Below are 12368 nucleotides of genomic sequence, written 5' to 3'. Positions count from 1 at the left end.
CTGAACAGAGAGAGACAGCAGGGGGTCACGGATGCTCAGCGCAGAGTGCCACCCCAGCTGTTGAGGGCAGGATGGGGCCCGTCCCAGGGCTCTGCTTCAGAGCCGCCGTAGGAGGCAGTTTTGCCACATGGGATTTGCTCCTGGAGAGCTGACCACATCCACAAGCCCAGCCTGCCTGGGGCCTCTGGCCTGGGCCTGGCCTCCTGCAGCACCCTGAGGAGGGCGTGGCCTGTGCAAGGGCCTGTGATGTTTCAGGAGCATGGCTCTCTAGAAATGGGGAGAGCAGCTCCATCCCCACCGCACCCTGGATGCCTGTCAGGAAGGGGTCCTGGGGAAACAAGCATTGTCACTGACGGCCCTCATCTGGGGAGCCGAGGTGTTGAGAGTTAAGAATGTCAATCATATACTGACCTAAACTTCACCAGTGGCCCCTCATCACCAACCTTTGGGAACAAACAGCTGCAAAGGGCAGTGCCCCCCCCCCACCCCCGCCGAGGCCTGGTGGCTAGCTGGCTCGGCTTTGCGACTCAGAGAAGGGAATGTGAGCAGGCTAGGGCCGGGCCAGGGAGGTGGGGCTGCTGTCCGCCTACCTTTGGGCTTCCCTGTGACCTGCTGCTTGCTGGCGTTGAGCATGGCCTGCTTCCTCTGCAGTTCCGTGATGGAGAAGCCTGAGGGAGGGGCACAGGTGAGGTTGTCTGCACACCTGCACCTTCCTGGTACCTGGGGTCTCATCATGTCCTGGGGACTAAGTGCTGGCCACAGCAGGGACTGTTCCCCATTCTGCAGAGTCAGCCTGCCTTGGCCAACCAGGGCAGAGGGCATACTCTGGTACCTTGTCCTGGGGCTCCTGGCAGAAAACAAAGATCCCTGAGTGCTTCCTCTGCCTGCCCATCTCTCACCTTGACTCAGCGGCCAGTGTCTTTTCCACTGCACTAGAGGCTCCTTCCCAGACCAAGCACTGACCTGGTCGCTGCAGCGGGTAAAATGGGGCCCGTGGACAGGAGGGAAGGTATAAGGGGGAGACGTCTGCGTGCATGGGGCCGGGGAGGCTTCTGAAGCCAGAACAACAGCCCAGTCTGTATGCTCTCCCAGGGCTTTTGCTGCCTAGAAAAGGGACCCCCCCCCAACGCCCAGGTCCCAGCAACTCAGGGTACTGAGCAGAGGGCCCCGTCCTATGGAGTGTGTGCACGTGTGCAGCTGTAGTGAAGCAACTCCCCAAAATCAGTAGACCCAAGCCTTGGCGTTGAACTCTGAGGAACCGTATCATGGGATAGTCAGGTAACCCTGCCACTGAGGTGATGAAGGCAAAGCCTTGTGCTCACAACTGGGACCTGGAGGTACCCGGAGCCTCGCTAGCTGCTGCCGCCTGAGGGCCGAGTGTCACCGTCCTGACTGCCAGGCAGCCAGTCAGGCGGGAGTGCCGCATGGGCCCTGGGGGCTGGGACAAGGCCCGGCAGGGTCTCGCACCTGTCTCCTGGTCCAGCCGCACCTGCTCCCGCTCCCTGGCAAAGGCCTTGAGCCAGCGCTGCTTCTGCTCGGGCTTCCTGGTGCACAGCAGGTGGCTGTCCCCTGTGGTGCCACAGTGCAGCCGGAAGGCGTTCTTGATGCTCACGTGGAGGTCTCTGTCCTTCCCGTCCTCCAGGTCCACCACCTCCAGGCCGTCCATGTCCAGCCGGCCCTTGTAGTACAGCACGTCCCGGCGGAGCAGGTCCTGCCAGATGCTGTCCTCAGCCCTGGCTGCCGAACCGCTCCCCTGACCATTTCCTGGCCGCTCCCACCTCCTCTCCCCAGCCACAGGAGGGGCTGCTGGGGGTGCCTCCACCTCCCCAGCAGACAGTGAGATCCCGAGGGCAGAGCAGGCCTGCTGTGGCCCACAGCTGTGCTGAGCCACGAGTGGAGAGGCCTTGTTCCTTTAATGCACAGCTACTGACTAGCCCGGGGTTGGCCCTGTCTTTGAGGTGGGGAGACTAAGACAGTGGCCCACACCACACAGAAGACCACCCGTGGATGAGGAGGGCTTCATGGACGCAAGGCCACTGGGCCATGTTTTGAAAGAGGAGCAGAAGCTGGCAGCGCAGAGGAAGCCGGGAGGTGGCTACAGCAGGGGACTCTGGGGTTGGAGAGAGGGGATGTGGAGGTCTGCAGGGAGAGAAGAGGTGGCCTGAGGAGCAAGCAGCCATCAGGTCAGGAAAGACTGTGCTCCCGACAGCGCCTGGCCTGGTCAGCCTGTGAAAGCCGCCCGCTCTTCCTGGGCCACCAGGCTCACCTGCCAAGAGCCACCCCATCCCAGGCCCAAGGGTCTAGCCAGGCTCCCCATGTCTGGTCTTCTGGGCAGCTGCTCCCAGCCCTCAGCTCCCCTCCCTCCACTTGCTCAACTTGGGCCAGCAGGGCAGAGCAGTTCCGGTACCTTCTTACAGTAGATGAGCTGGTGGTCAAAGAGAAAGAACATTCTCTGCTGGCTCCTGGCTTGAGGCTGTGTAACTCGAGTCAGCTCCCCCGAGTAGATGAGTTCTGAGCTCCTGACCAAGAGATCTTCCCCCTGGGAAGACCCCAAGGAGAACCATGAGCCTAGCATACCCCACCCTGGGCTCCGGTTCCTGCCCGCATCATGGGTGGGGGACCTCCCCTGGCCTTGCCTGCAGCACCCACCTGGCCAGGCCACAGTGGGGGGGAGGAAGAGTTGGCTACCCTTGCAAAACAGGAGCCCCCATCGCCAGCGGCCTCTGGTGGCTCTCGAGCCCTGGAAGTGCGGCTAATCCACATTAGACGTGATGTCAGTGTAGGATACACTGAAGACTTCGTATGAAATAATGTAAAATATTTCATTAATGATATTTTCGCTGGTTACAAGTTGAAATGCTATCTTGGAGTTAAATGAAACATTAAAATTAAATTCACGTGTTTCTTTTTTCCCTTTTTAAAGATGGCTACTATGCATTATACGGTTCCGTTTGTGGCTCGCATGCTAGTTTGATTAGACAGTGCTGCCCTGGAGAATTAGTTCTGACTGGGATTCACGTCCGAGGCCCACCTTTGAGAGCTCGAAGGAGGCCCTCTTCCCAGCTAAATGCATTGACTACCTGAAGCTCCATCATCCGCCCTTGGGCTTCACACTTTTAGACTAAGCCCTGCCCTGGTCTGGTTCCTCTTTGAAAACGCAAACCCCAGCCAGGAGTGGTTGGCAGAGGGCCATTTTGGGTGAGTAAATCCGGAGGGCGCTGGGCCAGGGCTGGGCCTCGAAAATGACTGCCCGTACTGCTCAGCCCCACCCCAGGGCTTCTGATTCAGTGTCCAGGGTGAGGCCCCGGAATCTGTATTTTCATAATGTTCTGTGTCTGACACTTATCGAGTTCCAGGTCATTTCTCTCCCTGATAGCTGGTGGAGCGCATGGTGGTGGCAGCACCCATGTGGGTAGGGAGCCCTTGGGAGCAGATCAGGAGGCGGCAGATTGGCAGATGCAAGGGGCACGCACAAGTGAGACAGAACCGGGAGGCTCTGACGGGTGGCGATGCGTTTTTGGTCATGCGGTACTGGGCCTGCAGCCTTCTGTTAGGAGTCCCAGCAATGAACTAAAACAGGGATCTGGCCTGTCCCCTGAAGGCAGAGGGACAGAACACGTCTGAGGAACACACTTCCCCTGTTGAGGGCTTCTCCTGGGCTGGCTGACTGCTTGTGGGAGGAGTCTCCACAGAAAAGAGGCCACCAGGTGCCTCTGTGGGAAAAAAAGCCTGTGAGGGAAGGGAGCACTGAAGGTCCGGAGCCCACGCGGGGTGGGCTTTCCCACCACGGGCACCCGTTGCCAGCTCCCAGGAGCGCAGCTCCCTGTGTCAGCTCCCTTCCAGACGTTTTCAGAGGCAAGCATGACTCTAAAGCAAGGGGCCAAGACCTCATGGAGTCTTCTGGCCCCGGGCCCTCACCTCCCAGTCCTCGATGGAACTCTGCCACTGAGCGATCTTGTCGATGTTTTCAAGTCTCCGCTTCCGCTCATTGATGAGCTGGGCCACGTCCTTCATGGCCCGCAAGGCAGCTTCCACGTCCTTGAAGTCCCTGCGGCAGAACAGAGACGGAGAGAGGGGGAGGATCCCTGCAGCCCCCACGTGTGGGGCCGCTTTCCTGCGACCACACCCTGTCAGACGCACAGCCCCTCTCTTCTCCATCACGGCAGGCAGAGGGCGAGCTTAGTATCCGGGTGGCATCCTCCTCCCCGCGTGCAAGGAGAGCTCATCAGAACGGGGCCAGTTTTCTGTGTGTTGCCCCGGGGCCTGCAGCAGTGCCCGGCGTCCTGCTGACGTTTAAACTGGTCGTGGGCTGCCCCCCTGCCTCAGTGCCCTCCTACCTGTGCTGGGGGTGCGTGTATTTGAGCAGCTCGGCCAGCTGCAGAGGGTACTTGCAGATCTTCTGCACCGGGGTCAGCAGGAAGCCGTCCAGGGAGATGTCGATCATCTTCTGCAGCAGCCGGCAGGCCTCGAAGAAGTACACGTACTTGCTGAGCTTGGTGAGCCGGGAGAGCTCCAGGCAGGCGCTGGGGTGGTTATTGCAGTACTCGGAGTAGATCTGGAAGTCGGCTTGCTGAGGGGTACAGCTGGAGGTTAGCAGAGCCTCTCTGTGCTCCCCCAGGCAATCCGGCTGCATGTCTGGGAAGGGCAGGAGCCTCTACACGTCCTTCAGGAGCCGGGCTGAGGGTTAGCGGGGACCCAGGCTCTTTGTACCTATTTCCCTGTGCCACAAGCTACGTGAAGTCACACCCGGGGTGGGAATGGTGAGAATATGGGCAGGTGTCCTGGCTGCACGTTGGGCTCCTGGGTAGAATCCACGCTAACAAAGCCGACAGCGGCGGCGGTGGTGGAGGGCGGCGTGGACAGGACTCCTCTGCTCACCCTCGCTGGATCGCCCGACAGGGCCAAAGCAAGGCCCTTCTCTACCAGGCGAGGCTGGGAGGTGTCCACTCAGAGCGGCCCAGCGAGCCTTGGGAAGTGCCGGGCAGCAGCTGCCGCGTAAGCAAGCTGTAAACTCTCCCTGCGTGAGAAAGCCCCGAGCCCACTGCGAACGGCCCCTGGGGCGCCCAGCAGGCCTCTGCCCTCCTCTCTGTCAAAGCGAGTCCGTCCCCGGGGGACGCCCCAGCCGCCTGCTCCCAAAAGCGTTCCCCGACTCGGTTTCCCCACCCAGAAGCAAAGACCCTCCTCGAACTGTCCCGAGGGGCGCGGGCGGCCGGGCGGACAGCGGCCCGGAGCTGGGCCGCGCGCGCGGAAGGTTTCGGGAGCGGCCACCCGCGGTCCGTGCGCTCACATGCTCCAGGAAGCAGGCGCCCAGCTCGCTCAGGTGCGGGCGCTCGCGGTTGACCCTCTGCTCCAGGGCCCTCGCGAACGCCTTCTGGCAGCGGTAGATGTCCTCGATGTTCCCGAAGATGGTGCGCAGCTGCTCCTCGGTGAACATGTCCGCGCGCTTGCGGCACTGCCGGACGTAGCCCTGCGGGGGACACGGTCAGGCGCCCCCTCACCCCGACCCGGCCCCGCGCGCCCCCGCCCGGCCGGGCCTCACCTCGCAGATGTCGCGCAGGTGCTTGATGTAGTCGCGCTCGGTGCTGAGGATCTCGTTGATGACGTTGGTCCGCATCCGGTCCTTGCTGCTCTGCGCCTCCGCCCCGCCGTCCTCCGCCCCGCGCTCCCCGGCCCGAGGGGCCCCGTCGTCCGCAGGCTCGTCCTGGTTCACCCGCAGCTGCAGGCCACGCGCGGCCGGTCAGCGCCCCGCACCCCTCGGAGCAGCGCTCCGCGCCCTGCGCCACGGCGGGAACCGGGCCTCGGAGGCTGACGCACCCCACTGGCTGCCTCGCTTGTAACTTGGGGAAAGGCTCAGGGTGCGGAGCGCACAGTTTCCTAGGGGGCCTGGGACGGGAGGGGCATCTGAACACCGGGACCTGAGACCTCCCGGTGGCCGGCCCGCCCGCAGCTCGGACGCCCTCAGCCAGGCCTTTTGGAGACTACGCCTGGATTCCTTCCTTGAAGACCAGAGACCCCCTTAGACGGAATCCAGGACCCCTCTCTGCGACCTCCAGGGCTAGTAACTTTTCCGTGCCTCAGCTTCCTCAGGTGTTAAGTCCTGGTTTCCGCTCCTGAGGCTGCGTGTGACATGAGCAGTCCGCTATCTGTGCTCCTCAGGGCTTGGGACACGTCTAGCGCCTGGAGCTGTGGGGGATGGCGGAGGCCAGCCTGGTGTCTGCACACACAACTGCTCTCCCCTCTGGCCCCTGAGGGCTGGCCAGAAAAGGGTTGGAGGGTACTGACTCTCCAGGAGGAGGAAGGCCGTGGCGTTGCGCCCCAACACCACTGCCCAGCACTCTACACCTAGACCACGTCCAGCACCTCGGACACCAGAGGTGTTCTGGGCTTGGGCTGCTCTGCAGAACCAGGTAGCTCTTCATGGGCCCAATGGGGGAGAAGCCCAGGCCGGAACCATACCCGAACGAAGCTGGCTGGAAACCAGCCCTCGCCGTCGGCGACCCGGCCCCACCACCACTCCCTGTTGGTGGCATCCATCACTTCGATGACGTCCCCAGCTTTGAAGCCCAGCTCCTGGTCGTCCATGGTGACATGGTCCCAGAGGGCTTCAGCGCAGACCACACTGCCATCGCTGATGAGCTGCGGAGACAGCGCGGGTAGAAAGGTTGGTGGGGGAGGCTGCCTGGGCCTGCCTGCCCTCCGTCCCCACCTCTCAGCAGCCCTGGGAGGAGGGGACCCCGACTCCTTCACAGAGGAGCCGACAAGCCTGCCTCTGGCAGGAGCAGGGCTTTCCTGGGGCAGGGGCTGCGTTCTGGGCGTGTCTAGATTATCCAGGCTCAGTGACGGAGCCCGAGATGCACTGACCACAGAATCTGATCTTGTCACTGGGACTGCCAACCGCCCCCTGTTAGGCTTTCCCGACCCAGCATTCCTGGGGCCGCAAAGCTGCTGGAGAGCGGGGCTGGGGCTGCAAGGCTGCAGGAGAGAGGGGGCTGGTGCCCTCCTGTGGGCTTCTTGTGGGTGGCGGTGAGGTCAGCCAGCAACCACAGTGCCCCTTCATCCAGGGCGACAGTGCCCTGCCATCGCAGTGGCCGCAGTTTGTTTGCTGTGTGTTTTGTTCAACACTCGCCAAGCCAGCCTCAAGGCACCCCTGCTCCCACCCCAGAGATGCCAGCACCAGCTGAGCCATGCCCCTTCTCGGAGCTCTAGATCCCAAGCCCTGGGATCCTGTTGGAGTTATTCCAACCTATGCCCTTTATTTCCCAAGTGCTAGAAGTAGGAGCGTCTTGCCGCTGCTACCGCTGTGATCAGCACTTCGGGACCGCTCTTGTGCGGTGTTACCCAGTCAGCCGCGTTAGACCGAGCCCACCATTCTTCACATGCTTCCCTCTGCTCAAATAACTGGCGTGGTGCCTTGCTCCAGAGTGGCGTGGACTGAGACACCGGAAGCCACGCCCCCCTGCCCCTCCCGGGCAGCTCGCACACGCGGCGCTCCTGCTGGCTGACTCGTGTTTTCTCCTAACGTGGGATCTGTTTCTGCTCCCTGAATGTGAGCAGCTCCAGGTAGGCTTAGGGCAGGAGGGGTGGGCCAGAGCTGCACGGGAGGGGTGAGGTCCATGCCCCTCCCTGCTGGGACCAGGTGTTGGCACCTGGCTAGGCAGTCAAGGACGAGAGTGTCACAAATAGGCCCTCTTCACTGACCACGCCTCCTCTGAGCTGCCGCTACCCCAGGAGAGCCCTCCCTTCACTTCACTGGGTGCTCCCTGAGCACTGTGTGAATCCTCACCTCAATGTGGGAACCAAGAGTGGGGCCAGTCCTGTGTTCCAGCCGCTACGAGGCCTCTGCCTGCATGGGCAGGGTGAGGGCAGGGACTGGCCCCTGGAGCACCTGCTTAGGACGGTGCTTTCCTCCAGGGACCCTGAGCGAGCAAGTTCAGGGAAGGACAGACCCCCTCTTTCCTGGGGGGCAAAACCTGCTCCAATCCTGATGGAAGCTGTCCTCAGAGCGGTCCATGAGCCTATGGGCACAGGCGCTCTCACAGTGTGGCAGCCACCCGGGAGCTGCAGACCTCCAGAGGCCCTGTGGGTCCCAGGCACAGATCCCTGGGTTATTACTGGGGGCAGCAGGTCTCCACAGGAGGCCACTGCTCTCACTCCCAGCCACAAAGACCTTCTGTGGGTGGCCTCCAGGATGGTGACCTGCTGCTGTCACTCAGATGAGATGAGACAGGAGCGCTCAGGAGACCATATGGGAGGAGCCTGCCTGCCACGGTGGGGAGCTCACCCTGCTGAGGCCCTGAAGGACGAGGCTCCAGGGAAAGAAGGAAGCAGACGGCGGCCTGGGGAAGCCAGTGAGAATGTGAGCTGTAGGTGACATGCCCTGACCTGGGGTCTGTGACACAGGCTGTGGGAAAGTGACCAGACACACTCAACACAGCTCACTTTCCCACCACTTCCCTTCTCAGGACATTCCTGCCTGCTATTAATGAGGGGAGGTGTCACCCTCTGTCCCTGGGTTCCCTTAATGAGCCCTGAGCAGAAGCCTGGTGCCCCCTTCCTTTACGCTGCCTGTCCTTGCAGGCGGGGCTGGGTCCTGCAGAGGTGGCCTGCCACATAGCTGCCGGGGAAGGTCTCCAGGTGTCGGGCAAGAGGAGGGCTTCACAGAGAGACCAGCTTCCGGGCACCGTGAGTGACAAGCCCCCACACCTGTCCTGCCGGTCACCTGGAAGACCTTGGGGGAGGCGGGGAGGAGGCGTTAATTCCCTTTGTCGCACCCTTGTGCCAGATGGAGCCTAGCACGGGGACAAGTGCCCTGAGCAAGCTCTCGGATCACCTGTGCCTGCCACCCATGTAAGGATGTCAGCCTGGTGGCAGAGGTGGCAGAGGTCCTGCATAGGCTCAGACTCAGGAGGCGTCTAATGAGTTACAGGGAATGTGAACTATTTATGTTGTCACTGAGACAAAATGCGTCTCCATCAGAGTCGTGCTCCACCTCCAATGCTGTTGGGCTGGATGCCTTTCTGGACAGGGGCCCTTTTTGGTGCTTGTAGGCATAGCCGCACCTGAGTCAAGACACAAGCCAGGCAGGCAGGCCCCTGGGGCAAGGAGTCCAGGCTGCCGCTGCCTCTCCGCCTGCAGGGAGCAGAGAAGCAGAGACTGGCTCTGAGACACAGGGTGGCTGTGAAACTGGCCGTTCTACTGCGGGGGAGGGTCCCAACTGAGGGGCACATTTAAGACTAAGACAGCCCAGGGCGGGGAGCAGGATACCCTCCTGTGCCGAAGGGCAACGCTGCCAGGCTCTGCCTCCAGCAGCTCCCTGTGACAGCCACTGCCCTCCCCACCCTGCCCACCTACCAGACTTACAGGGTGGGGGCGGCTGGGAACACCCACCGGCTGTGCAGCAGGGATGGGTGGGGGGTTCAGAGGGCCCACGTGCGAGGGGGGGCAGCAGGGGCTCTGCTTGTGGGGAGACTGACTGACACCACGTATTTTAAGGCCTAAAACGGGAAAAACTGCAGGTAACACGCGCGGCGGTAGCCAGGCATCTTCCACACACCTGGCTCAACCCACACAGACGCGAGCGCACGTGGCTCACCCAGCGGTCACACGCACTGCGCTTCCAGACAAGCAGTCGGCGCGCCCCAGCTGACTCTGCACCCTCGGTGACACGCAGAGAAGCGCCATTTTGCCCCCCCCATGGCCCCCACCCCCCACAGGGCACAGAGGACAGAAGGACCCTGTCCCCCGCGTGCCACCGCGCCCCTCGGGCACCCGCTCGGCGACACCCCCGGACCAGGCCCTGGTGGCGAGCACGTGGGATGGAAGGGAGGCCTCCCGCGTCACTCACCCCGGCGCGGTCCCCCGCGCGCCCCGTGCTGCGGCTCAGCGGAAGGCCAGCAGGAAGATGAGCACGACGTTGATGAGGACCAGGAGCGCCAGCACGGCGGAGACCACCACGCGCTGGGCGCCGGGGGGCAGGTTGCAGCGCAGCAGGGCGCGCAGAGCGTTCCCGGGCGCCACGGGGCCGCGCCGGGGCTGCGGGGCCCTCGCCATGGCGCCCGGCCTCCCGCTCGTGCGGCCCGAGATCCCGCCGCGCAGGGCCGAGCCGCCGGCTCGCAGCGCCCGGGGAGAGGTGGAGCGTCTGCGCTCGTGGGCCCGGGGCTCCTCCCGCGCAGCCGGCGCCGTGCACGCGGCGCCTCCCAGGCCCGGAGCCCCGGCAACCCTGGCAACCGAGCCGCTGTGCGGGCGGGGGCGGCGGCTCGGAGGGGCCGTGCGCCGCGCTTCGCCCTGGGCTGGCCGGGGGCGCAGATGGCCACGGGGCGCTCGGGGGTGCCCGGGGACCTCAGCGTTTCAGGCGCACGCCCAGCACCGGCGCTCTGGGGAGGGATGGGCAGGGACTCTGATTTCTTACAAGGGCTGCCCGCAGGCCCCCGCTTCACAGATGAGTAAACGCGGCTCTGAAATGCCAGGGAATCCTGTCATAAAATCGCGCAGGTATCGGGGATGGTGGAGGCAGCGTTTAAACTCAGGTCGGAGCGATCCGCGCTGAGGGGCCCCTCTCTAGTGACCGCAGCGTCAGAGCCGCATTATGTTCCTCTGGAAAAGTCGGGCGTCAGGGCTTCCTCTGCCTCCAGCAGACACAGCCTAAGCCTTAACCCTGTGGGTTTCAAAGCTCTTGTGCAAGAACTCTCATTCTGTCCCTGAGAATGACAGCCCGGGCAGTGTGTCCTTCTGAGAGGCGAAAACACTGCAGGGGAGACGGCTAAACAAACGCTCCGCTCGGGTGTGGGCAGAGATTTCTGGGCAACGAGCTCAGTGGTTTGAATCCGGGAGCAAGAAGAGCCCCTGGAGGGCAGCGAGGGGCGCACGGAGGAAATGTGCGCAGAGACTGGGTATTCCCACCGGAGTGATGCAACGTGCTCTGATCTCTGTGTATGTGGCCAGCTCTTGGCCACCCCTTGCAGGGGTAGGTGAGTGAGTGCACCCTGAATGTCACCGTCCTGTTGAAGACTATAAAGCAGAGTGGATGCCACGTGTGTCTGCATGTGTGTACACAGGGGACCTGTGTGTGCATGTGCATAGGTACCTCTGTGTAAGGGGATACCTGTGTGCACACATATGGGCATCTGTGTGTGAGGTTTCCATGCATGTGAGTGTGTACACATGTGGGTGCCCGTGTGTGTGTGCAGAGGAGGGTCAGGGATGTGTTCAGAGTGGCTGTGTGCCCTCCTCACATCTGAAGGTTCAGCCTGGGCCCATCTGTCTGGGGTACTGCTCATGCCCAGTTCTTTAGAAAACTCCGGTCTCAAGGTTTGCTCCTCCAAGCTCTCAGGAGAATCGGGGGGACAGAAGGCATCTAAAGTCCCGCTGACACCCCTACACCCCAGCACTCCTCTGGTAAGATGGTGATGTGCCCTCTCACGGGGTGTGGCTCAGAACCCCTGACGTGTGGATGCTTCACTGTGCACCTGTGGCCTCTCAAAAGCAGGCCACACAGGAGGGTACATGTCCTCACGGTCCTGGGCACGGTGGGTTGGTGAGCCTGATGGCCAGTGCAGGCACTGAGTGCTGGAGTGGGTACAGCACCGTGCTCGGCCACTGGGCCAGGCCCTGGTTCTTCAGCCCCGATGGGTCCTGGACACATCCTCGGCCCCATGCACAGCAAGGTACCCTGGGGAGGGCTGAAGGTGGCCGAAGCACCTCTGACCGAGGACTGAGCGGGGTCTTCCGCCCTGCCCAGGGGTCCCCAGCCTGTATATCCCAGAGAGCTGGGTTTATGGCAGGAACGGCAGTGCTAACAGCTTTCCAATGTGAATTTCATGACCAGAAACGTAACAGAAAAGCTTGAAGGCAGACAGGGTGTGGTGGCTCACACCTGTGATCCCAGCACCTTGTGAGGCCGAGGCAGGCGGATCACTTGAACTCAGGAGTCTGAGACTAGCCTGGGTTTCGCACAGTGAAACCCCGTCTCTACGAAAGATACAAATATTAGCCAGGAGTGGTGGCGGGTGCCTTAGTCCCAGCTACGAGGGAGGCTGAGGTGGGAGGATCACTTGAGCCTGGGAGGTGGAAGCTGCAATGAGCCGAGATTGCGCCTCTGCACTCCATCCAGCCTGGGTGACAGAGTCAGACCCTGTCTCAAAAAGAAAAAGAAAAAAGAAAAGAAACCTTGAAGGCAAAGGCCTAGGCCCTTGAGGGGTTGGACAGGTGGCTTCCACCAGGGACGGGAGCAGTGCAGCTAGGCTGGTGACAGGACTGCTGTAGGAGCAGAAGGGAAGACAGAGGTGTCCGGGGCAGATGAGGGCTGAGCCCCCAGTGCTGTGGCCTTGGGAGGACAAAGGGAAGAGGAACTTTAGGGGAGCTGGCCACCA

At 62.3% G+C, this 12368-nt stretch overlaps 2 protein-coding genes across 7 annotated transcripts in view; both read right to left on the bottom strand.

The window, feature by feature from the left end:
* Positions 1-12368, bottom strand: part of LOC105704789 (rho guanine nucleotide exchange factor 4) — an 89470-nt gene that overhangs the window by 2446 nt on the left and 74656 nt on the right. For 4 of the 6 annotated variants that reach the window (XM_064382887.1, XM_064382886.1, XM_064382883.1 and 1 more), the window contains 8 exons: positions 6457-6636; positions 5540-5716; positions 5288-5467; positions 4338-4570; positions 3919-4048; positions 2408-2539; positions 1468-1711; positions 591-668 (listed from right to left, as the gene is read on the bottom strand). In XM_064382887.1, the coding sequence (XP_064238957.1) occupies positions 591-668; positions 1468-1711; positions 2408-2539; positions 3919-4048; positions 4338-4570; positions 5288-5467; positions 5540-5716; positions 6457-6636 (1354 nt within the window). Of the gene's footprint in view, positions 1-590; positions 669-1467; positions 1712-2407; positions 2540-3918; positions 4049-4164; positions 4571-5287; positions 5468-5539; positions 5717-6456; positions 6637-12368 lie in introns of those variants that run through there. The other 2 variants (XM_064382884.1, XM_064382888.1) reach the window with 2 other exon arrangements.
* SMIM39 (small integral membrane protein 39) lies at positions 9880-10050 on the bottom strand. The gene has a single exon (XM_064382893.1). The coding sequence runs from the start codon at positions 10048-10050 to the stop codon at positions 9880-9882; it is 171 nt and encodes a 56-aa protein (XP_064238963.1).

This window comes from Aotus nancymaae, unplaced genomic scaffold (assembly GCF_030222135.1).
Source record: "Aotus nancymaae isolate 86718 unplaced genomic scaffold, 86718_ANA_hifiasm-v0.15.2.pri h1tg000029l, whole genome shotgun sequence".
Classification (NCBI taxonomy): Eukaryota; Metazoa; Chordata; class Mammalia; order Primates; family Aotidae; genus Aotus; species Aotus nancymaae.
This window is presented reverse-complemented; position numbering and strand designations above follow the sequence as displayed.